Below are 23,388 nucleotides of genomic sequence, written 5' to 3' on the forward strand. Positions count from 1 at the left end.
AAAATATTCTATAAAATACACAATTTGCAACACATTTTGCCAAACACGCCCCCTTGGTTACTTCTCAAACGGTCTGTCACAAAAGGAATAAAATGCTGTTGGTGACTCTGGCCCACTTTTTCATAGGTGCCCCTACCAACTTTAAGCTCCAATCCCACTCTGGGTATGTCCCCCAACTGAACTCCCGCTACCTCTCTCGGGTTACATCAGAGCAAGCACCAGCCTCCAAGAAGGGCACTCTAGCTCCACCCAACAGGGACTGCATATGCCACATCACACCTGGCTTCAGCAGGGAACAATTATGTGCTATAAGAGCAGAGTGCACCCGAAGACCCCAGGTCGCCCACTCACTCCAAAGCTCAGGCCCCAACACAGGCTGAGTGCCCATCAAGCCTAGATTGGAATGTACCGTCTTCTATGTTCGTCTTTTGGTGTTTATGTTACCCTTGTGCCCCGATACCTGCAGGTTTTCGGCGCCAGAAACAAATGCAAATAAATAAATAAATACCTGCTCCAGGCCACCCTGACTGACCCTTAGTGACCCACAGAGCAGCACCCTTCCCTTCCCACTCTCGTACACACCTGCATCTTCAACCAGGTTTCTGAAGTGCTCCTCCAGCACATTTCTTCTAAGCCTCTACTCAAGGCATCTAGTCCAGCTCTAGGCAGACATCATTGTGTAGGTTGCTGGTTTGGTGACCGGGCCATGCCACTCAGCCGCTCTACCCACCACCTATTTCACCAGTCCTCCTTAGGCGTCCTCATTGCTGGCGTCCTCTATAAAGGACGGACGAAGACAAGGACCCCACCTGTTTGGGCCTGATAGGGCCAAGATCCAGATCTGCTGTCCTGAATTTCACCTACAAAGCAGTGCTACTACTGCTACTCGCCAAATGACATCACCATGTGTCCCCTCCCTGCATAGCCTCTCCCCACTCTCACAAGGGTTCGAATGGCCACGTGCCCTGGCAAGTTATCCTAGCAAACCTCATCAGTATCACCCTCTTATTTTGATCAATGCTCGCTCAGCAGTCGCTCATGCTGCAGAGATCGCTAACCTCATCTTGTACGACAAGTTTGTTGGCCTGATCATCACTGAAATATGGTTTACTCCATCCTCCCGCTATTTTCTTGATGTCCTCCTAACCCAAGGCTACTGCATCCAACAGGCCGACTGGCCAGGAAGGACAAGAGGCGGAATGGCAATCATCCACAGGAGCGACTGGCCATGCTCCATCATCCCCTCCCCCAGAACAAGCTCATTTGAATCACTTGCCTGCTGGTTCCCTTCATCATACAAGGAATCCATCACCTTCCACCTCATCTACAGACCACCACACAGGAGGGACTCTTTCATTGCTCTCCTCTGCCAAATTGGCAGATTCTAATAATGACTTTGTGATTTCAACACCAAACAGTCAAAGGCCAATAACCACACTCGAAGCATGTTTTTCGCACTGAACGGTTCCATGGACCTTAAGCAAGTTATGCTCTCCCCCATGCAACAAAGGCAACACCTTAGACTTAAGGGAAGGATGAAGTTGTGTCTCATAAACCTATATATTAATGACAATATCCCACAGCCCCTGCAACCTCTTCTACATCGAGACCGAGTGTCTTACCAGAGGGATGCCTAAGTCCTCTAAATCTATATATTAATAATAATCAGAATGGCAACTTCCACAAATATTGCTTCAATGTGGGAAATTCGAGGAGCAGCAAACCATGTCGATAAGTAGCTTGTGATCATCACTCTTACCTGTCAACCACTATTTGTCATGTCTACCAGATGGTTGGGGAGAAACCAACCCAATACTCTCCCACCTTGTGTTATGCGCAAGTTACCAGGAAGGCATCAGAATGGGTGCATCCAAGATATGCATATTCAGATGCCGTATGTGAATCGTGCAAGCCTGTTTCCATACAAATATTCAGCAAATCAAAACAGATACAAAATTATCTGTACGGACAGGGAGGTGGCAATATCAGCTGCAAGGAACAGGGCCGGGCAATATCTACAGGATACTGGCTACTTCTGAGACACAGGAGTGAGGGTGTTTACCAAGCACCGAAAAGATACAAAACCTAACCGGCACCAAACCAGACACTCAAGAGCTACAGGTCTGTGGGCAAGGACGAGACTGCGTTTCCATGAATCTCAGCTTGGAATGCACCCAGGACAAAGGAACTACCTCAGCACACAATCATTCAAACTTCTTTGTGGAAGGGAGTAACCAGCTACTACCATAAAGATAATGCAGCCAGACCGAGGCGAGGAGAGGATATGCACCACAGGGGTATCAGCACCAAAAGACTAATTGCTAGACCAGAACCGGCAGCAAACTGCCATTACCTGTCAGTGAGCACAGAGAGAATATGAGAACACCAGCCACACAAGCACAATAGCCAGAAGAGTCATAAGGAGAGGCATCAAAAAGAGTCAAGCTCACACGGAGGGCCCAGGAGTCTACAAAGAGGCCATTGAGAGACTTTCAACCATATCCATGCAAATGGAAGCGGTGCACGGTATAGATCCCAGCATATCTTATAGTTAGCATCGTCAAGGTAGGTAGATTTTCATTTGTATGCACAATTTCCTCCACATGTGAGCCCCACTGCACTTTTTGCTGGACTACTGGATTTTTTGTCTGTTCCCGAGTGAGTGGGAACCTTTTTCCACCCTCACTCATTTTATTACCCTATCTTTGGGATCCTTTTGTATTTTGTTTTTACCTTTTTTTTGGTGATGTTTTCCTCCAAGATTTACAGCATCTGTCTTTGTCTTTTGCAGTGCACATCACTCATTGTACAGTGTTGCTGGGAGCCCTTTGGGCTTCCCTTTTTTATTTTCTGTTACAGGGGGATATGTTTTATCCTTCTTACCTTTTCTATTGTGAGATCAGCACATCCCACCTTAGGTCAAGTGCTGAAAGGCTACACAGTAACTCCTTTCTCACTGCTCCTGTAACATTTTGGTTACAGTGACGAGCTAATCTGAATTGCTGGTGGCAGTGGTTATACCATACCTACTTTAGTGAATTTTTGACTCCCAGGCTATACTTAAAGCCGCAGTAGTACACAGAAAGGTCACCATTGACCCAAAATGGTGACAGTGTTCTTTCTTCACCAATTCAAGATGACATGTCCTTTCTTGTTCCTTCTTCTGCCGTGCCAGGTAGAGGAGGTCCTACTTGACCTTTGTCTTCGGCGGGATCCCTTTGTGAAGCCTGCCAAGGCTTCAGTGTGTTTGTGAGGACAGGAAATGTGGGAGTTCTCTGAAACTCAGCTAATCTTTGTCTGCTACTGTGCCTGCCTGGAACCAGTTCCAGCTGTGGGGCGGGCTGTCCTGGAAGGACAGCCACCACCCAGAGTTTGAATGGTGCATGGGTGCTGATTAGTTGGGTTCCTGCATAAAAGGCATGGATCCTGAGGCTGAAGGCAAGCTGACCACTGGAATTGAAGAAACAACGAGGAAGAAGATGAGAGATGCCTACAGCCACTTCCAAACGACCGAAGAGCCCTTCTGCTGCTGTCTGAGCCCTTCTTCCAAGCGTCCGGAGAACATCTAAGAGGATGACTCTCCCCCTTAGACTGGTGGGACCAATCAGTCTTACAACGGCCTGCATGTCAAGCCATCCCACAACAAGCTCTGACCTTAACGGGCTGCAAACAGCAAAGATTCCACTCCTTGATGTACCCTCACCAGAGTGCTGGGCTGAGAAACCGAGACAAATCGTTCGGTGGTAACCGTTCTTTGCTGGTGCTCTAGAAAAGGTGCCAAAATCACAGAACCCTGAGAAATCCTTTGCTGAGTGCCTCTTCACTCGGCTGCTGCTGCGGGATCCATTCTGGAGGGCTGATTTGTGTATTTGGGAGTTCACCTATACACGTTCGTCCATGCCTAACACCTGTGTGCCTTCAGCAAGCCTTCTCCGAAGTTCCTGGTCCCTTTTTCCAACAAAGGTTTTAGTTACCTGCTGCTGAAGACTCCCTCTGGATCTTTAGAAATGTCTACAGCTTGTGCTTTACTATTTTGCCCTCCAATCTGACAACTCTGAGACACTCATAACTAGATAGGGATGGGCTTAAAGTGTTAGGACTCTCTAAAAATAATTACAAGTATTTACCTGCTTTATGCTGGGTTTGTTTCATCCATTCTTACCTAAACAGATATTCTGAAAAGTTACTACAAACGTTTTACTTACCTTTGAATTGCACACTACAGCCATTCTAAAAGTAGTACAAAAGTGATTTAAAGTGACTATTGCATTGCCTATTCCAAGTTACTTATTGAGTGTTATAGTACTTACCTTTTTGAATAATGACTTTACCTTAGTGTATATATAAAATAAATCATTATTTTAAAATAACTTTATTGTGTCAGTGTTTCTTTGGGCCTATGTGTATACTCTTTCTTTGTACCACCTACAGCCCTTTCTCCTTCATATGATAAGCCTGGATGCCCAGCCATTGCTACCAACAAAACCTGTGTGGTTCAGGCCTATACTAAGAGTTGGAGCCCTCTGCCCCAAGTATGAGTCTTCTAAAGTCCTACACACTGTGGACTTTTGTAAAACTCCCTAACAGACAGCAGGTGGAACTGCTTTACCAGAGAGGGAGAGAGAGAGACAGACAGATTGTGTGTGAGAGAGAGAGAGAGTGAGAGAGGGGGGAGAGAGAGAGAAATTGTGAGAGAAAGAGAAATAGAGAGGGATGGAGCACTTCCAATGATCTACAAGAAAGAATTCAGTCTCAAAGAGTCACTGCTGAACTTGTAGAGAGATCTGAGTCACTAATAATCTGTAAGACACTGAATGGTAGTGCCACCAAGTCTGAAAACACCTTTGAGTAGTTAAAGACCACAATAGACCCTCTTGCCCAGCTCCCTGCTCTGACCATAGACATGCCTCGTCCATGCTTCCCTCCTGTAACCAAGCTGACACCATGTAACAGTATAATGTATTATGCTATGCCGCTACATGCTATGTAACACACCATGTACCCAAGCATGCTAATGCAACGCATCATGTACCCAAGGAGGCTCATCAACCTGTAACTAAGCTTATTTCATGTAACAGCGCCTCGATGCCTCCGGGCTGCTTGTGCGCTTTATAAATGCAAATAAATAAATAAATAAATAAATAAATCAAATGGATGGCGTGGACACTTACTTAGATCCTTAGGGTTCAAGGATGATGCTGGCACTGCAGGCTTGTGGGTGTTGTTATTGATCTTCCACGACACGAAGTCCCTGCCCTTGAGCGAGCCGCTCCTGACCATGGGGGTGTCCAGATGGTCCGAGGCCATGAGGCTCTGGCGCAGCATGTAGTGATCCTCCTTAAACCCGACCATTCGGCCTGTGGAAGTTGGAAGAACAGAGAATCAAGAGGAGGTGCAGTGGTGATTGCTTGTAGCAAGAGGGCTGCGATCCTAGGATGCGGTGACAATCGCAGGCCACGGGGTCTGGTAGGCCCATTCTGAGAGGGAGCTCTTAATACGGTGAGAGTGGTGTGTCAAACAATGCTGGCAGCAAAAACGGTATGAGAATAGAGATCGCATTGGCCAATGCTGACTGCAAGAGAGCTGCAATTAGTAGATAAACAGAGGCACATCGGAAATCAGTGACAGCAAAGCTCTCTATCAAACAACCCTGCCAACAATAGTGTCCCACTAATAGTTGGAGGCCTTGGGTAATACTGGCAGGAAGAGAGCGTCTGATGGCCTGGGAAACAGTGACAACAACAGTGCTGCAGAGAAGAGCAGCCAACAAACGCACATTAGGCAGCAAGCATGTTACTGTGAGACTGCCATTTTCCAACCACTACTCTGCACAAGGCCCCTGTATATTTCCCTGACTCTTTCCTGATCAGTTCTCACCGAGAAACAAATGTTGTATAGGCCCCCTGAGGGGTGTCAGGCCATTGGATTGAGTAAGCCACATAGTATGTTTTCCCTGTGCGGGTGTTCTGCAAGGTTGGCAGTTTGGGCTCCACTGATTGGTGACAGTATTTTTTTGATTCTAGCATTCTAGATTCTGCCCTACTAAGAACCCTCTCATGAAATGAATTACCAAGTAGAAGTGTTCCTACAAATGTGTGTATAGGACACAAGTGTGGCTACTGGCTGCTTTCGATTTCGAGGATCACAGTTCACAGGAACAGCCATTACTAGTTGGAGAATTGGGTTGGGATTCAAACCTCCATCTACACCTAGGAGAAAGCCAAGTGGCTGCCAAAACCTTACAATTGATGCATCCCAGTGATTGAGGCCTGTGTTCCCTCCCTAGACACAACCCCCCATAAACATTGAGCACCTGCTCCTTTGCTTCGTAGCACCGGGAGACGAAATCTGAAGCATGGAAGAAGACGCCAACCTGAACTGTGAAGAGGCCCTGGCTGGCCCTGCACCCTAACAAGACCATTCCTTGGGGTGCAGCTCTGATTTGCTACTGGCTGCACCAGACTTCCAGTTACCTGAGAAAGACCAGGCTTGGAGCTGTCGTTCAATGTCCTGCAGTGACCAGCGCAATCACAAGCTCTTAAGAACGTTTGCTCTCAGAAAGTCTTGCTGCCAAACCTGTGTGGACTCCACAGGAACAGATGAATACTCCACGAAAGGACAGAGATCTGATGCTGCTAAGGACCCAGAATTGAAACTATCTACCCACAACCAAAAAGGTGAAAGAAGGCATTTTGAGGAATCCATCTTCTACCAGAACTGCTATCATTGAACATTACCTGGATCCATAGTTGCCAACATGATCCATTCCAATCCGTAGGTGTTTATCCAGTCCTGATTTTTCTTTGCATTCTGGGACTTGTAGTCTGAGTTTTATAATGGGAAAAGCAGAACTACAAGTCCCAGAATGCAAAGAAAAAAACAGATCTGGATAAGCACCTACAGATTGGAATTGATCATGTTGGCAACTATGTGGATCCCGCAGATAGATCTTCAGTTATTTTGGACTGCCAAATAGTGGTCCCCTGTCCCACTCTTTGGTACAGTCCAAACCCAGTCATATTGAGTTCTTCATTTATGAAATTTATGGCTTGCACTTATGACATTTTCATGATGTTTTCATGTTGATTTGTTTGTTTATACAATTGGGTTTTTTGGTTGCTTTGTTCGATTTATTTCGATATATATGTAAGATTGTTATTCTCATTTTTTCTTTTCTTTCTATGTATAATTGGGTTTTTAGTATTCAAAACTGATTTCATGTATATATGTATGAACAATGTTTAAATGATTTATAACATGTTTATGCACGCATTAACAAGAGGATTAAATCTGTAAATTTGAAAAGTGAAGACTGATTTTTGTTTTTGTTACAGCCACTTGCTGATTTAGATAATTGGCATTATGCAAAGTTTGGTATATGACCTAATTTAAGTATAGGTGTCAGTCTGTCCTGTTTTCTTTTCTAAGGTTGAGGATGGAGGATTAGTACACCTCAACCTTATTGTTTGGTTTGACTTTATAGAATTTTTTGTAATTTGTAGATAGATGTTGGGGACCCTCTTTTGGTACATATGGCAACTATGTGGATACCCCACCACTGCAATGACACCTTTTCATCGTCTGTGGCACAACAGTCCTTCTTAAGGAATCTTCTACACCACTGTCCCTAGACACTAGAACACCAGGAACCACCACTGCTGACCTCTAGACTCTTCTGGACGCAAGTAGTGACTAGGCATGGTCAGAAACTGTCAAAGACACCAGAGTGTGAGGTACCCTCTACTCCGTTCACCTTCAGAAAGGCGCTCGACTTGTCCCAAATCAAGGTCCTACATACAACATTTGCCCTATACTTTGAGGTGCTGTGCTGGACCAGGACCTGTATCCTGCCCTAGTAAATAGAAGCCCGTCTGTCTCACCATCATTTCATATGAGAGATTAACCTGTCGTTCAGTGATTGACGATACCACGGTATCCCCTAGGGCATCCTCTCCTAAACTTCTATTTCTCTGGCCCCCGTTGACTTTGGACCTTGCAATTGATGCTTATGACTGTGGCAATGACCAAAGGACCCTGATGTCAAACACTTGAGACTCCCTTACCTCTCTTTTAGCTACATTTTACCCAACATAAGGTGTATTTATACTTGTGCCTCGGTGTGGACTTTCCTTTATTGAAGCGATATTGTGTTAACCTGTATTGTTGTCTATCCCGCTTCCATCTTGAGAGCGATCGCTCGTCCAAAGCTACCACGAGGTGAGCCAACCAAACTATGGGACAGATTGTTTTCTTAGATTTTGGAACATTCTGCTGGTTCCACACTCTAGGATGGGGATGCCCCCTAATAGCCCCTAGCAGGCTAACACTGGCAAGAAAACCTGACTGGTTTTTCCGCCTGGCCGCTTTTATTAGTCACACGCTTTGCATCCTCCTTGCATCTGATGGCTGAATCCGAAATTGTCCTCGCAATGGACTCAAGTGAGCACCTATAATCAGACCCTTTGTATGGCTTTTCGACTCAGCGTGCTCTTTGAGAATATTTTGTCATGCTGTCCAATCCAGCTTCCTAAGATCCTTCGGCTCCGGGGACGGGTCCATGCGGTTCTCCTGTGTTACTGGTCCGTCATCTATTCTTTTGCAGCGCAAAACTGTTGTGCATGTAGGTGTTTACATCGAGGGACTCCTTAGGGAGGTGGCCTCGAGGTTTACAGTGTCTATAACGGGCTTCTTGGTCACTCTGCGCACCTTGCCTTCACAGCACTCACTCGTCTGACTGTACAACTCGTTAGGATCTTTGTTTGTCCCTTGTACCTTTTTGGAGAGAGTGGAAGGTGGCAGGGTCCCGATGCAGTTGCCCATTTGAGACACTGGTTCCTTTGTTTTTTTAAAGTGACATTGTTTCAGTAAGAAAAACGCCCTTGGCCCTCAGAGGAATTTACAGGACGAGGGGCCTGTTGGGCAATGCTGGCAGGAAGAGGGCTCTTATCGGGGTACATTGTCTGCAATTGGGCTAGAAACTGACTAGATACTGCCCTATCAGGGAACATTCTAGTCGAGAGCCCACCCTAGCGGGCGGTGCTGGCAGCAAGAGCATTACATTCAGCTAACGCTGCTAGCAGGAGCAGTTCTATTGGACAGCAAGAGGTCTCCTGGCCCCCAACAGGCAACTCTGCCAACAAGAACACTCCTTTTCTGTTGTGGCTCTTTTGGGAGCTCCTGAATTAGCAGGCAACCTTAACCACACTCATGCTCATATTGAAAGGCAAGGGCCACGAACGAGACAGTGCTGGCAGTAAGAGAGCTCCTTTTACAGATAGAGGGACTATCAAGCAAAACTAAGAGCCAACCTACACAGCAATGCTGACAGTAAGATAGCTCCTTTTAGAGAGAGGGGGACTATCAAGGGGCGGGGAGGATAGCTCAGGGGTAACGCATTTGTCTTGGAAGCAAGACAACACATAGGAACACGGGTTCTAATCCCGGCCTCGTGCTTAGAAACTGGTCTCCGGTGTTAAAGAAATAGTGTGCTCTGAATACATTTTGTATTTAAAGATGGGCAATAATCAAAAACATATATTAAACATATTTTTATAGAAAGTTCCTATGTAAACTTTTGAGTAAACGAGGCTCAAAGTGTTTACATGGGAGCATCCATTTTGTTATTTCCAGTAGCCTCCTTTGTTCATGTTAAGCTCTGCCGTGGCGGCACTAATCAAGCAGCAAAAGCCCTCTACTGGGAGTTTTTGCTTACTGCAGCCAGAGCAGAGCAGAACATAGAGAGGAGGCTACCTTCACTTTCATTTTACATTTTCGGTGCTCCCCAAGTCCAGGGAAGTACAGAAAACGTAAAATGAAAGGCAGAGCAATTATAAATACTTCGCCGGCTGCCCATGTGGGAAACTAGAAAAGAAAGGTGCAGCAATTATGAAAACTCTGCCGGATGCCAGCAAAGTATTCAGAATTTCCTGTACTTGCCTACAAGCAAAGGCGCAGCAATTATAAATACAACAACGTTGTATTTATGATTGCCATGGTTAGAAAACCGCTTTGAGTGTCCTGGGCTCCCCCGAGCTGGAAGAGCCCGGGAAACTTAGAAAGAAAACCACTGCATTTATAAATACTTGCGGTGGCTTCAGCTTTGAGTCTCCTGGGCTCCCCCAGGTTGGGGGAGCCCAGGAGACTCAAAGCGAAAGCCGCTGCAGTCATAAATACAACATGGTTGTATTTATAATTACCATGGTTTTCTTTCTAAGTTTCCCAGGCTCCTCCTAGCCAGGGGAGCCCGGGAAACATAGAAAGAAAACCACTGCATTTATAAATACAACAACGTTGTATTTATGTTTGCGGTGGCTTCAGCTTTCAGTCTCTTGGGCTCCCCCTGCAGTCATAAACACAACGCGGTTGTATTTATAATTGCAGTGGTTTTCTTTCTACGTTTCCCAGGCTCCCCCTGCTCAGAGGAGCCCGGGAAACTTAGAAAGAAAACCACGGCGATTGCTGTGGGTTAAAACAATAATGAATTTAAAAGCACTCACCGGCAGCAGCCTTCCTGCCTGCCTTCTTTGCTCTCCGGCATTAATGAAGCAAAAGCTGTTGTAATAAAAGCTACCAGCAGGTGGCTTTTGCTTCATTAGTGCCGCAAGGGCAGAGATTAACACAAGCACAGGAGGCTCATCCATTTCACAAAATGGATGCCTCATAGTGCTTGAAATGTTTGACTTTGAGACTCATTTGCTCAAAAGCTTACATAGGAACCTTCTTAAAAAATATTTTTTATATATATTTTTGATCATGGCCCATCTTTTGAGCCAATAAAATTTTAGAGTCAACTATCCCTTTATGCGTGTTATAAAAGAATAATTAGAATTGTAATTATAAATCAAGCAACACTGGCACTAAGAGCCCGCCTACCCAGCAAAGCTGACAGCAAGAGCGCTCTTTTTACAGATAGGGTCCTATCAAATAACACTGGCGCTAAGAGCTCCCACCTGGCAACACTGACAGCACGAGAGCTCCTTTTACAGATAGGGTTCTATCAAGTAACACTGGCACTAAGAGCCCCCACCTGGCAACACTGACAGCAAGAGAGCTCCTTTTACAGATAGGGTTCTATCAAGTAACACTGGCGCTAAGAGCCCCCACCTGGCAACACTGACAGCAAGAGAGCTCCTTTTACATAGAGGGTCGCTGACAGCAAGAGCGAAGCCGGACATTCCGCTTTGGGCACAGGCGTGGCGCTGTTGACACAGGTGCCTTTTAGGTGCACCCTGTTATCTCCTTTTACAGACATCCTTTGAGGGTATGCTGAGAGTAAGACTGTAGCTCTCGGGCAACGCTGGCAGCAAAAGCGCGCTTGAATGAGATGAATGAGGTGGCGTTACCTTGTCTGCAGCAGGGTAGGAGCGCTAGGCAGGCCTGCATCAGAAAAAGAGGAGAAAGAGCAAAAGATGATTTTTGATTTGATGTATATTTTTATTTTTTTCACTAGTCTTCAAGTTTTCTTTTTTTTTGTTATTATTGTTATTTTTCTTTTTTGTCATTACTGATAATCAAAGCATATAAAGCCCCTTTCAAACCTTTCAGGCCCTCTTTCTAGCGCTGTGTTAAAACTTGGCATTCCCCGTTACGGCGTATAATGTAATGTTAAGCTCATTTTATGTTGTGTAATGGTCATTTAAGACTTCTAATTCTTCTATAAAGCACAACATGCCCCTTTCAAGCTTCGTGGTGCTCTAGAACATATCATGATCATGTTTAAGTTGTAATGTCCATTTAAAGAGTCTAGAGCCCATCCAGAGCTTTTAAAGATCCCTCTGACCTGTGTAAAAGCTGCCTAGCCCCCCTTAAGGCTGCTAATGTATGTATCTTTAAGGTGCGCAACGCCCCGATCAATAGCCTAAAACTCATTAAAGGCTGTTAATGCCCCTTCTAAGTGTGTAATTCACCTTTAAACATTCTAGTGGACCTGCACAGTAGGACATGTTCTTTTAATGCTCCATAAACATGCCCCATTCACACTTCTAATGCCCCTCTCAGGCTTCCGGTGATTACTAGAGCATATCATGCTCATGGAAACCTGCAAATGTTGCTTTAATGCTTCTAGTGTCGCCTGTGGGCGCCTGGTGTGTGTGTGTACAGCCTTAGGGGGCCTTACCCCCTGTTACAGCTTCCTGCGCTCTTTACACCCATTCAAAACATCTAATGCCGCTTTAAATCTTCTGATGTTTATAAAATCGGAACATGTACCCCTCAAAATAATCTATTGCCCCTTTCAAGCCTCTAGAGATCCTTTACAATGTTTTAGGCCGCTTTAAATATTCGAATACCCTTTTAATGCTTCTGATACCCCCCCCTATGGCTTATAATGTAAAGCATATACATGTCCTTTAAAGCTATTTGTTCATTTATTTATTTAGACATTTGTATAGAGCACCTAACCTGAGGCATCTGGGCGCTTTTCCTCAAGCAGGTTGCTTACATTGGTTTCTTGCACATTTTACATACATTACGTATGAGGGTTGCATAGTATAGTTTCATTCCGCGAGTGTACACTGGCTAGCAGGCTTCGTCTCATGTTAGCACTTATGCCCCACTAAAGTGTATACACACCCTTTTAAATATCTAATGCCCCTATTAATTAAGCATAGTAAGTTATTTTAAAGTTTGCCTTTTAAAGATTCTATTGTCTATTGAAAGAGTAATACAGCTTGCAAGCATGTTCTTCCTCTTGCGAACACATGCATGACTCTTACCTTGCAGCAGGCGCAGTACCTCCAACACAGGAGCAGCAGCAGCCCCAGCAGCAGCATCAGGAAGATCAGCAGTGGGATGAGCCAGAGGAACGCACCCCCGGGGCACTCTGCAGGGGCAAGCAGGCAACGCGTCATTCAACACCTCAATGGCGGCCAGGCTGAAGGCCGCAGCGACATAGACAGGGTAGAGCCTGAGCTGGAAAGGCCCACCCAAAATATGCAGCGCTGTGTGTGCATTTACAGATGTTAACGCCACTGCGGTGGGCCCAACTGCATCAACTTCCGGTTGTTAGACAATCCTGACTACTCCTCTGCTGAAGGATGGGTCAAGGGGACCAGAGGGAATCAGCGTTTCAGAAGCAAGGGGACCAGAGGGAAGGAGGCAGCAGGATGAATGCTGGGTGTGGGAGGCCAGAGATAAGGGCGAGCAATGCAGGAGGAGGGTGAAGGAAGGGCTGTGGGAAGGAACAGGAAATTGGATATGCAGACAATAGAGACTAGTTGTATAGTGGGTTCCATGTCATTTCATCGCAGGAATAACCATCGCTGGGTTTTTCTCTGCGGAAATTCCATCGAAAAAACTCATCGCATTTTTATTTTTTTTATTTGGGTGGTTCCCCCCCAAACCCCCATCCCCTTTAATGTTTTTATATACCCGAATACCCACACCCCATATATATTTATTTGTAGCCCCCCAAAATTGGATGAGTTTTCTTTTTCGATAGAATTTCCGCAGAGAAAAGCCCAGCGAGGGTTAATCCCGCGACGAAAGGACGTCGTACCGTATAGTGTGCTATAAAATTGTAGTCTCTCGGGGGTGGGAGGGCAGGAGGGCAAGGGGGACGCAAGGACGGCAAATAAAGGGTATCACGGGAAACAGACAGGAAAATCGAAGGGAAGTGGACGCGGGGCAGTCCACGGGGCAGAGGGAGGGGCAGGCTGGCGTAGAAAGGAGCTGGAAGGAAGCGGGACGGTAGAGGGTGTGTGGATATCGATAAGAGTGATGTGGCATGATGAACAGGGAGAAGGCAGTTGCAAATCTCTCAAGTGACCCCAACCCTCATTTAAGTGTCATATTCAGACCCAAAGCACAGTTTCCTGTAACCCACACAAGTATTTCACCAGTCCAAATAACTTTAATTGAAAACAGGTACAGGCCGAGAGCTACGCAGCAGAGGAAATGGGGGAAGACCAGGAAGCACTTTTCCTAAGTAGGTAGGAGTGTAGCACAGAGGGGCAGAAAGGAAGGCCGAGTAGAAGGCGAAGGAGAGCAGAAAGGAGGATATATACGGAGGAGGAGGCTAGAGGGGTAGAGGGAAGGATGCAGGGAAGGTGGAGGAAGGGCATGAATAGAAAGAGGGGGCCATAGGTACAGAGGGAAATGGCAGCGAGTAAAGGGAGATGGGAGAAAGAGCTGAAAGCGAGCATCTGAAGAGAGAATAGGCAGAGGTGGAGAAACGTGTGGTAAAATGAGAAGAGACAAGAAAGAGCTCAGTGAGGATCTTATATAATGTGGTGAAGGGAAGAGACATGGGGGGGCAAGCATCTGAGTGTTGCAGAGGTCAATGCAACAGCAGGGACCTGTGACATGACTTGGGATCAGGAGATAAAAAGAGAAGTGACAGAGCTGGGAGGCGCTCCTGTGGGATGGGAAGAAGAGAAAGGGCAGATCTGCGCGAGCACATCTAATATGGAGGACGAGGAGTTGAGAGGAACTGAGGCCAAGCATGGGTGAGCATCTGAGTGATTAGGGGAGTAAAAGAAAAGAGACATGGCACCTCATTACCACCATGACGGTCTGGAAACAAGGGTGCTGGTAGAAACATACCGGCACCTTTTCTGGACCACCATACTCCGACAATGCCGGTAGGGGCCACGGATCCCCCGGCAGGTCTGACCAGCCACGGAATCCAGGCCCCTACCGGCATTGTCTTCACTGAAGCACTGTTAGCAACGGTGCCGGTGCTTCCCATGGAGTAAAATGACAATTTCCACTGCCTGACATCCCAGTCCGCCACTTGTAATATCCCGGTGGCACCGGGATATCAGGCGGCGGAAACGGTGTTACGAGCTCGGTGGCAACCCACCCGTAGCACCGGCAGGTTACAGCCGACCTCGTGATGAGGACCATAAGAGATAATAAGAGACAGAGCTGGCATAACCATCTGAGGGGATAAGGAGAAACAGGAACTACAAGGTGTGAAACATCTATGTGGTAGAAAGGCACTGCAGTGGAGAGAAAGGAAGAGGAGTGGCCACCTCTCCTGCTGCCAATGGCCCAGGCTCTGCACCCACCTTTCTTCTTCTGCACCTGGATGGTGTGATTATCGGGCGTGCCAGGGTTTCCCTCCACTGTGTAATGATAGGTACAGTCATCCTCTTCATCCCGGAAGGTGCACAGTTCACTGACCTGCTCGGCTAGAGAGACAAGGGAGAAGAGAGGAGTGAGGGTCGCTTGACATAAATATGCACGCTGCGGGGACTGCTGTCCAGCTCAAGTGTCCTAGTCCTGTAACGGAGTGAGGTTCCTGAGGGATAATTTAAGTAGAAATGAGTTGGAAACTGAATCCTCGTAATTTTGTGAGGAGATATGAGCAGGTCTATATGTTATCACACACTAAACATACAGTACATATAAAAAGTTAAGAACACTGGCTACTACTCAGTATGTGCTGTCCTGCTGAAGAACAGTTACTATTAATTTTCACCTGGACAAAACCTATGTCGACACTTTTAAGTTTATTGGCACTGCACACACTTATATCTCATAAACAACAGTGTTTAATAATTTGACTCTGCAAGCATTTTGAACCGAATTCCTTCCATACCACTTGACCTCCCACACTTTCAGACAAAAGCACTGGTACATTTATTTTCACCAGTGCTCACAAAACAGATATACACATGATCTGTATTCTAACCCTCCTTTAATATCATTTAAACGTGCCACATTTCTGGTAAAGACTTCTGCATTTAGATTTGGAGCTACACCTATTGACTCTTCTGTGCATGGCAGCTTATGTAACTTTCCTGTCACTCTGCCCAGCCTGTGCTCTACTTAAATTATTACCCACAGACTCTATGACTAGAAACACCTATCCTTGCACTAGGTTTACAGGGCTGATCCTTTTCACTTACTAGTTGTCTTAGGCCAACTCAGAACAGCCCCACCAATCCTAACAGCCAGGCCCTGCCTGCAATTAGGCTACCAGGCACAAGGAGATGGTATATCTGGACTTTCAAAGGGATTGCAAGCAGTGTTACCCTCCCCTGGAATGCGCAACATTGCACCTCAGAACAAATTGGTCACAGACCAACCCTACTTGAATCCTGCCATGTGGAGAAGTATTGGATTTGTGTTGCTCTGTCCTAGGTGATTGAACGTGGTCTAATATTTCCCGGGGCTATGGAGGAACACACAATCCTGTGCAGGGAATTGTAAAAGGGGAGATGCATTGCTCACCAGATTACAGATTTAACTTAAACTGGTTTAGGGGGACAAATAAAAGGAGCTGCACTTCTTTCAAGAGCACTACAGGTAAACATACCTATTACAGAGAATTGTAAAGTGAGATGCAGTGGCCATGGAAAGGGTGATGAGAAGTTCTTTACAGACCCCACCGCCCCCTAACCCCAGAGGTCCCCCTACCCTTTAGAAGTCCCTCTCATCCTTCAAGGACATATAAGGATATACGGGATATCCCTTCTCAAGATGCAGTGCTTCCCTGAGCCCTGCAGGAACGTACTCTCCACTGTATGACATGGAAAAAGGGATGTAACCGTGCTCTGCAGAATCCATTCAGAAGTCCCCCTGCACTTTAGACTTCGGAAGTCCCCAAAAGCTTTCAAGGACCTTTAAATGAGGAGGCATATCCCTTCTCAAGATGCAGTGCTTCCCACAGCCCTGCAGGAATTCAACCTCATCTACATGGAAAAGGTGAGAAGCAATGCTCTGCAGAATCACTTCATAATCCCCCTCACCATTTAAATGCCCCCTAACCCCTCAAAGACCTATAACCGAGGAGGGATATCCCTTCTCAAGATGGAGTGTTTCTCAGAGGCCCACATGAACTCACCCTCAACTAAATGGACATGGAGAAATTGAGGGCTAGGGATCCCTCCAGAATCCCCATCACCCTTGGAAGTCCCCATCTGCATTCTGGGACCTATACATGAGGAGGCATGTCCCTTCACAAGATGCAGTACAACCCAGATCCCAGCAGGACCTCACACTCACCTGCATGGACATGAAAAACTCGAGCGTCGGTGCTCTGCAGAATCTTTTCAAAAGTGCCCCTCAGCCGTTGGAAGTCCCCATCAGCCTCCAAGTACAAATAAATGAGGAGGCACTTCCTTCGGGGTTATTGGGCATTCTCATTGCCTTGCATAAGGACACTTACAGTAGAGTGCGGCTAAATGCCCAGGATGCATTGTCTAATATCATTGAGACATATAGAGGTTTAAGGCAGGGTTGCGTGTTAGCACCCAGACTATTTAACCTCTATATCTCTGACCTTCGCCACAAACTCATTAGCATCCACAGTTTTCTGCCAAGCCTTTGGAAAATGAAAGTAAGGTGACTTGCATGCGCTGATGACATGATACTTATTGACCAAACACCCATCTGCCTCCAGCATTTATTAAATGGGTTCTCCAGGTCTATTGCTGCAAATTAACTGGAATTAAATATGGGTATCCCCCAAGGTTTAATTGGAGTATAGAGGGCATAATTTCGAAGTTACACAGCAGATGACCTATTTGGGTTATCAATTCTCTTATAGAAATAATTTAAGTTTATTAAATGCTTTATTGAAGCCAAAACACTCCTATATGCTAAGAAAAATGGTTGGAATTGGGCTATCCGCGCTCTTCCTCCTGAATTCAGTAAACTAAATGGTTAACATTGAAATCAGTTCGATATGTCCTTAAATGGGTTCTTCCAAATTAAGGTTTATTCTCAAAAAACATGGCGGCCGCGCGATGCCAGAGGTATTTGAATCTACGATATTTACATTGACATTGTTCATGGATCATTTATTGAGATAAAGAAATCGGGTGATAGTATTATAATCCAGGGGAACACGCGCATCCTTTATCTCACAGCCAACGCGTATTTACTAATTTACAGCCACTGTGCTAATGCTATCACAGAACGTTTTGCTATTCAATATCTAATACAATCGCGAATGTAGTGAGACATATCAGACATTTACGGCGTACATGAACGAGATATGGTTCTCATTCTGTTATAGTTTGAACAAAGGCCTTGAAGTCGACCAAGGTCGAAACACGTGCCAGCTGACCACCACGTTTTTGGAGAATAAACCTTCATTTGGAAGAACCCATTTAAGAACATATTGAACTGATTTCAATGCAATCCATTTAGTTTACTGAATTCAGGAGGCAGAGCGCGGATACCCCAATCCCAACCATATTTCTTTACTTTTCAATCAAGTCCCTTGTGGGTGGACCTTGGGGAAGAGGGGACGCAGCTTTCCACCACATCTAACACCTAGTGTTCATAGTGCACTTTACTAGGACACAAACCTATACATTTACGCTTCTATGTGCTGCCCAGATGAAACCCATCAAAGTAAAATTCAGTAAATTCTCCTTAAATCTTTTTGTGAAATTTTATAACGGCTAAGTGGTACCCGCCTGTGTTATGGCCTGGGTATGTGGACCTTGGGCAACTGGCACAAATTACGTTTTCTCAAATGTATTCTTTGGAGGAAAGTGTTATGTCTGCCAAGTTGTGTCTCCATTTCAGCAATTCGGTCAAAACTGGTTTTGATCTCTCTCCAAGCTTGTGCTCAATAGCAAATTATTTATATATTCTAAAATATTAGCTCCACCTTTGAGTTCTATGTATGAGGATTTGAAGGATACCACCCAGACAGCTATAAATGAGGACACAAATTGGCTTGTCGAGAACTGGGGCTGTATCCTTACCGAATTATCTGTTACCAAGGAGGATTTTATCCTCAATCAGTTAAAACCAAAAAACAGATTGTGGGATTTGGACTAGGTGGCCACCAAGGCCAAGTTAGGTAACTATACGTTATTTTCCGATTTGGCACTTACCGAGACAAAGCCTAATGCTCTTCCATCGTATTTGATTAAGTTCCCTTAGTTTTGGGTTTACAAATACACTCTTGAGATTCTGTCTAAACATTTTGCCAGTAGGGGGGGCGTGGCCAGAGGCAGAGCGATGGAGACGTGATCCTGGAGAGCTCTGCGGCCGGCCTGTAAAAATCCTGGAATATCCTGGTAATCAGCACTTTTTTCTGGCTATAAGGAGGGCGGAGACAATGGTGAGTTGGATCGCTGCCTCGTAATCAACAGAAGAACGAGGAGCGAAACGGGATGAAAATGCTGCGGATCGGCTGCCAGGGAAGTGACGGCCATCTTGCAAAGGAGGCCTACTGCGGCGATAGACAGAGCTGAAGCGAAATACAGAGAGGCACTCGGCAGCCCTGGGGTGCCCAGAGGCGCAGGCTGCGATGAAGGGGGAGGTCAGCGCAAGAAAGGGGCAACGGACACAGAGGGCGGTTTCCCGACTGAACCAGAGTGCAATATGAGAAGCTGTTCAGCGAGGCTGCCATCAATCGCAGATGCCAGCTCTGGGGATGCAGTGATTAGGAGACCCGCATGGGGAACGGAGGGCAGGTCCTCTGGCGTGAGACACACTAATGATACCGGGACAGAAGCGAGAGAGCACAGAGGGCGCGATAGGAGATAGACAGCGGAGTCCTTTTCCGGGACGTAAGCTAGACGTTACCATGCACCATTGGCAGCAGAAGGAAGGGGGCCTCAACAAACAAACAACACGCAAGTAGACAAAGGCGGGGCCTCAGAGGCCTTCTCCATAGCATTATTGACATTTATACAATCCATTAGCAGGAACAGGGAAGGCCAGCACGCAAGACCACAGTAGCAGGGGCAGGACAAGAATTAGGGGCAGTGGGGGGCGTTCACCCCCGGATCTCCCCTGATGGCGGAAAAGGACAGCGGCCGAGTGAGGGTCCGCCACAGGGACCAGTGCAAAAAACACAGCAACAGGCACAGAGTTTGAAAGGAAGGATCCTAGCCTGAAGGAGTAGGCAGCCACTGGAGTACCAAAGATAGAACCAGGCCCAGGGAGGAATATCTAGGAACAGGTATAGGTGCTGTGGGCAGGACACATTTACAGAAAAAGTGGGCCTTACCCCCCCACCCCCCTGACCCTCAGAGGAGGAACAATGGTGAAGAGACAACCAAAGATGGAGGCATATGTGGGGGCAAATCCAAGACACCCAAACAGGTACTGGACCAGCAGGAGGATGACACACGCACAGAACCAGCAGCAGGGGGGAGGGATCACCGTGGATAGTCTTAAGACTGCAATACAGGACTCGTGGAAAGCGTTGGAGAACAAAATTCAGGAGGTGGGCTGGATGCTTCACTGGTGCAAGCCGATCTGAAGAAGGTGAATGAGTGTCTGAGGTGGAACAACGAGTCAGTGATCTGGAGGACACACTGCCATTACTATGGAATCAGGTTAAGGGCCTAGGGAGGGCAATGAGGGTCCTCGAGGACAGACTAGAGGACTCAGAGGTTCACTTCCAGAGATGCAATATTCGATTGGTAGGGGTACCTGAGCAGGAAGAGAATAATTGCACAGAACTGTTTGTGGAAAAACTGGTGCTCAAGGCCTTCCATAGGTGTTCACGGTGGAGAGAGCAAAGTGCTGGGTCGGCCGCCACCACCGGGTGCAACCCCCAGGGCGATAGTAGCCACATTACTTAATTTTAGATACCAGGATGTGATTCTGCCGGAGGAGAGGCAAATCGGAAGCATACAGCAGGGGCACAGAAACAAAGATGATCCTTTGATGCAGTGAAACGGAAGCTTTGTGAAAGTAACTTCAAATACATGATGTTCTTCCTGGAGAAGTTGAAGGTTCTGGCTGATGGGAGCTCACACTTCTTTCTTTCAGCGACGGAAGCCTGGTCCTGGTCGGAATCTAGACATGGAGCAGATGGAAGCTCAGAAGACCAGCAAGACCGGCAAAATGGGAAAATCTCACCGGAGCTGGAGCGGCAGGAACAGTTATACGGACAGCCAACACAGAGTTGAAGGCCAAGGGGTTAGGACTGCCTGGACCGATGGATGGGACGCAGGAGTGCAAGAACATTGATGGGCGAGCCGATAGTACGGCCACAAGCTGGACCACAGCTCCATCGACCCTAGCGGGCTGTCGCTGATGGGGCAGATAGACTGGATGGTTACACTACAAACCTTTCGGATGGCAGCAGCATGAGCAGGCTGCAATTGAGAGTGAAAGGTTTATGCTACAGCTGTAATTTGGGGAAGTAGAAAGTTGGGGAGGATGGACAGTGGGAAGTGATGGGGGCAGAAGTTGGGGTATGTTAGTGAGTTGTAGGGTGTAGGGGTTGGGGGAAAAGGGTCAGGGCGGCTGGGGTGGAGAACTGTGGAGGGGAGGGTGCAGTTATGGTTACGGTTGGAACAGCAGTCTGGTCAAAAGGGGGGTCAGAGCTCCTCATATAAGGACAGGGTCATGCAGGTTGGCCAGGATGGGCTACTACATCCCGTGGAATCGAACCAGGCCTGGAGACAGGCAGATGTTTTAGAGGGGTCTGATTCCGATTAAGATAGAGACGTGGAATGTCTGGAACCTGGGCAATAGGTCCAAAATGATTAAAGGTACTCAGGTTCCTGCAACGCCATGGTGTCCAGGTGGCACTGTGGCAAGAAATGCACTTGACAGGACCAGACCTGGCAGATGTCTGTAGAAGGTGGGAGGGCACGGTGGTGGGATCCACATACTCGTCCTACTCAAGGGGGGTGCTGATTTGGATAGAGGGCAGGTTCCTGATACAGATCAAAACGACCAAGGGGGACTCAGAGGAGCAGACTTTTATGGTGAGAGGGAGATTGGAGGCATAGAGCATCTTCATAGTAAATTCCTAAGCGCTTAGCACAGACAATGAAGAATACTTTCCACCGGTAGTGGCATTATCGGGGTGGAGGGACAGAGCAGATATTTTCATTTGGGGCAGGAATTTTAATTGTTATCTGGACCCGACCAAAGGCCGGTTGGGTGTAGATATCATACATCGGCTAAAATCTATACGGTCATTAAATAAAGTGGTGTCCAGGTTGGACTTGGTGGAATTGTGGAAAGGGACACATGGGGATGATAGAGAATTCTCCTTTTACTCACCAGTACACCGCACATACTCCCGTTTGGATTATCTATTTGTAGGCAAGGAACATAGACACAGGTTTCAACACACTGAATATTTAGGGAAGATCTTGTCAGATAGTGACTATATTCAGTGGGGGTTTCTAATCGGACAGCTATACCGACATGGAGATTGAGGGTGGATTCGCTGGAGGATGTGGCATTCAGAAGCATGAAACGGGAGGATAATAAAACGCTTTTCTGGAGCATAATGAAGGGCCGGTAGAGGAGGTGGGAACCATGTGGGAAGCCCTAAAGGTGAGGGTCAGACGGGCCTGCATTTCCAAGGCAGTGGGGGTGCAGAGAATGATGTCAGAATCCTTGAGGGAATCAGAACAACAGATCAGGCGTCTGGAGAATGACATGGGCGAAGACCACAAGGTAGGGACAGAGCTAGCTGCGGCGCTTCCCACCCAGCAAGAGCGTCCAGAGACACTGTCCAGGTTTGACAGGAAATAGTACACGAGGAAAATACATGGAGAAGAGGACAAAGCAGGTGGACTACTAGACAGGCTGATACAGAAAGAATATCTGAGGGGGGTTCTCACACAGATCTATGATGCAACAGGGTCACAGGCAGTCACGCAGTAACATATTAATGAGATATTGCAAGCTTATCTTAAGAAACTATACACCAGCAAAGGCACATATAGAGAGGAGGAGGCAGCAGATCTGTTGGATATCGCGCAGGTACCCTGGTTGTCACAATGCCAGAGGGGGAACCTGGGCACACCCATGGAGGAGGAGAAGATTGGGAAGGCGTTCAATGCAAAGGGGTAAATTCCTGGGCACAGACTGGTTACCGGTGGAATTCTACCTCATGTATGCAGATATATTGATTCCCCTATTGAAATGGGTGTATGGGACAGCCTATGCCAAGGAAACTCTACCTGGGACAATGAGGGAGGCGTTCATTTTGGTATTGTTGAAACCCCGGGAAGATCTGAATTACTGTGACTCCTATAGACCCATCTCCCTAAGAAATGTATATGCCAACATTTTGGGGAAAGCACTAGCATCCATATTAATGGATGTGGTCCCGATACTCATACACTCGGATCAATGTGGTTTTGTGGGAGGGAGAAACACATCCATAAATATTAGGAGGTTACACTATATACTGGAACAGGTACAGGGCTCAAGGGAAGAACTGGCTATAATGGCCTTGGACACAACTAAGGATTTTGATTCTGTGGAATGGCCTTGGCCTTTTCAGGTGTTACAAGCATTGGTTAGGGTCCGGTATACCGAAGTGGATCTACCATTTGTATAATAACCCAAAGGGGAGAGTCAAAACAGGGGGTTGGATTTCCGCGCAATGGACATTGGAAAGGGGAACTAGACAGGGCTGACCGGTTTCAACCACTGTTGTTCGCCATGGCTCTGGAACCTTTTGCAGGGTTTTTGCAGTCCATGTCAGAGACTGGG

At 46.7% G+C, this 23,388-nt stretch overlaps 1 protein-coding gene across 5 annotated transcripts in view; it reads right to left on the reverse strand.

The window, feature by feature from the left end:
• ITGB4 (integrin subunit beta 4) overlaps nucleotides 1-23,388 on the reverse strand; it is a 436,088-nt gene that overhangs the window by 122,248 nt on the left and 290,452 nt on the right. For all 5 annotated transcript variants that reach the window (XM_069654756.1, XM_069654757.1, XM_069654755.1 and 2 more), the window contains exons 17-20: nucleotides 15,009-15,131; nucleotides 12,714-12,820; nucleotides 11,343-11,376; nucleotides 5,172-5,357 (exon numbers count right to left, since the gene is read on the reverse strand). In XM_069654756.1, coding sequence (XP_069510857.1) covers nucleotides 5,172-5,357; nucleotides 11,343-11,376; nucleotides 12,714-12,820; nucleotides 15,009-15,131 — 450 coding nt within the window. The remainder of the gene's footprint in view (nucleotides 1-5,171; nucleotides 5,358-11,342; nucleotides 11,377-12,713; nucleotides 12,821-15,008; nucleotides 15,132-23,388) is intronic.

The sequence above is a fragment of the Ambystoma mexicanum genome, chromosome 3q (genome assembly GCF_040938575.1).
Source record: "Ambystoma mexicanum isolate Mex_15411 chromosome 3q, UKY_AmexF1_1, whole genome shotgun sequence".
NCBI classification, from domain to species: Eukaryota; Metazoa; Chordata; class Amphibia; order Caudata; family Ambystomatidae; genus Ambystoma; species Ambystoma mexicanum.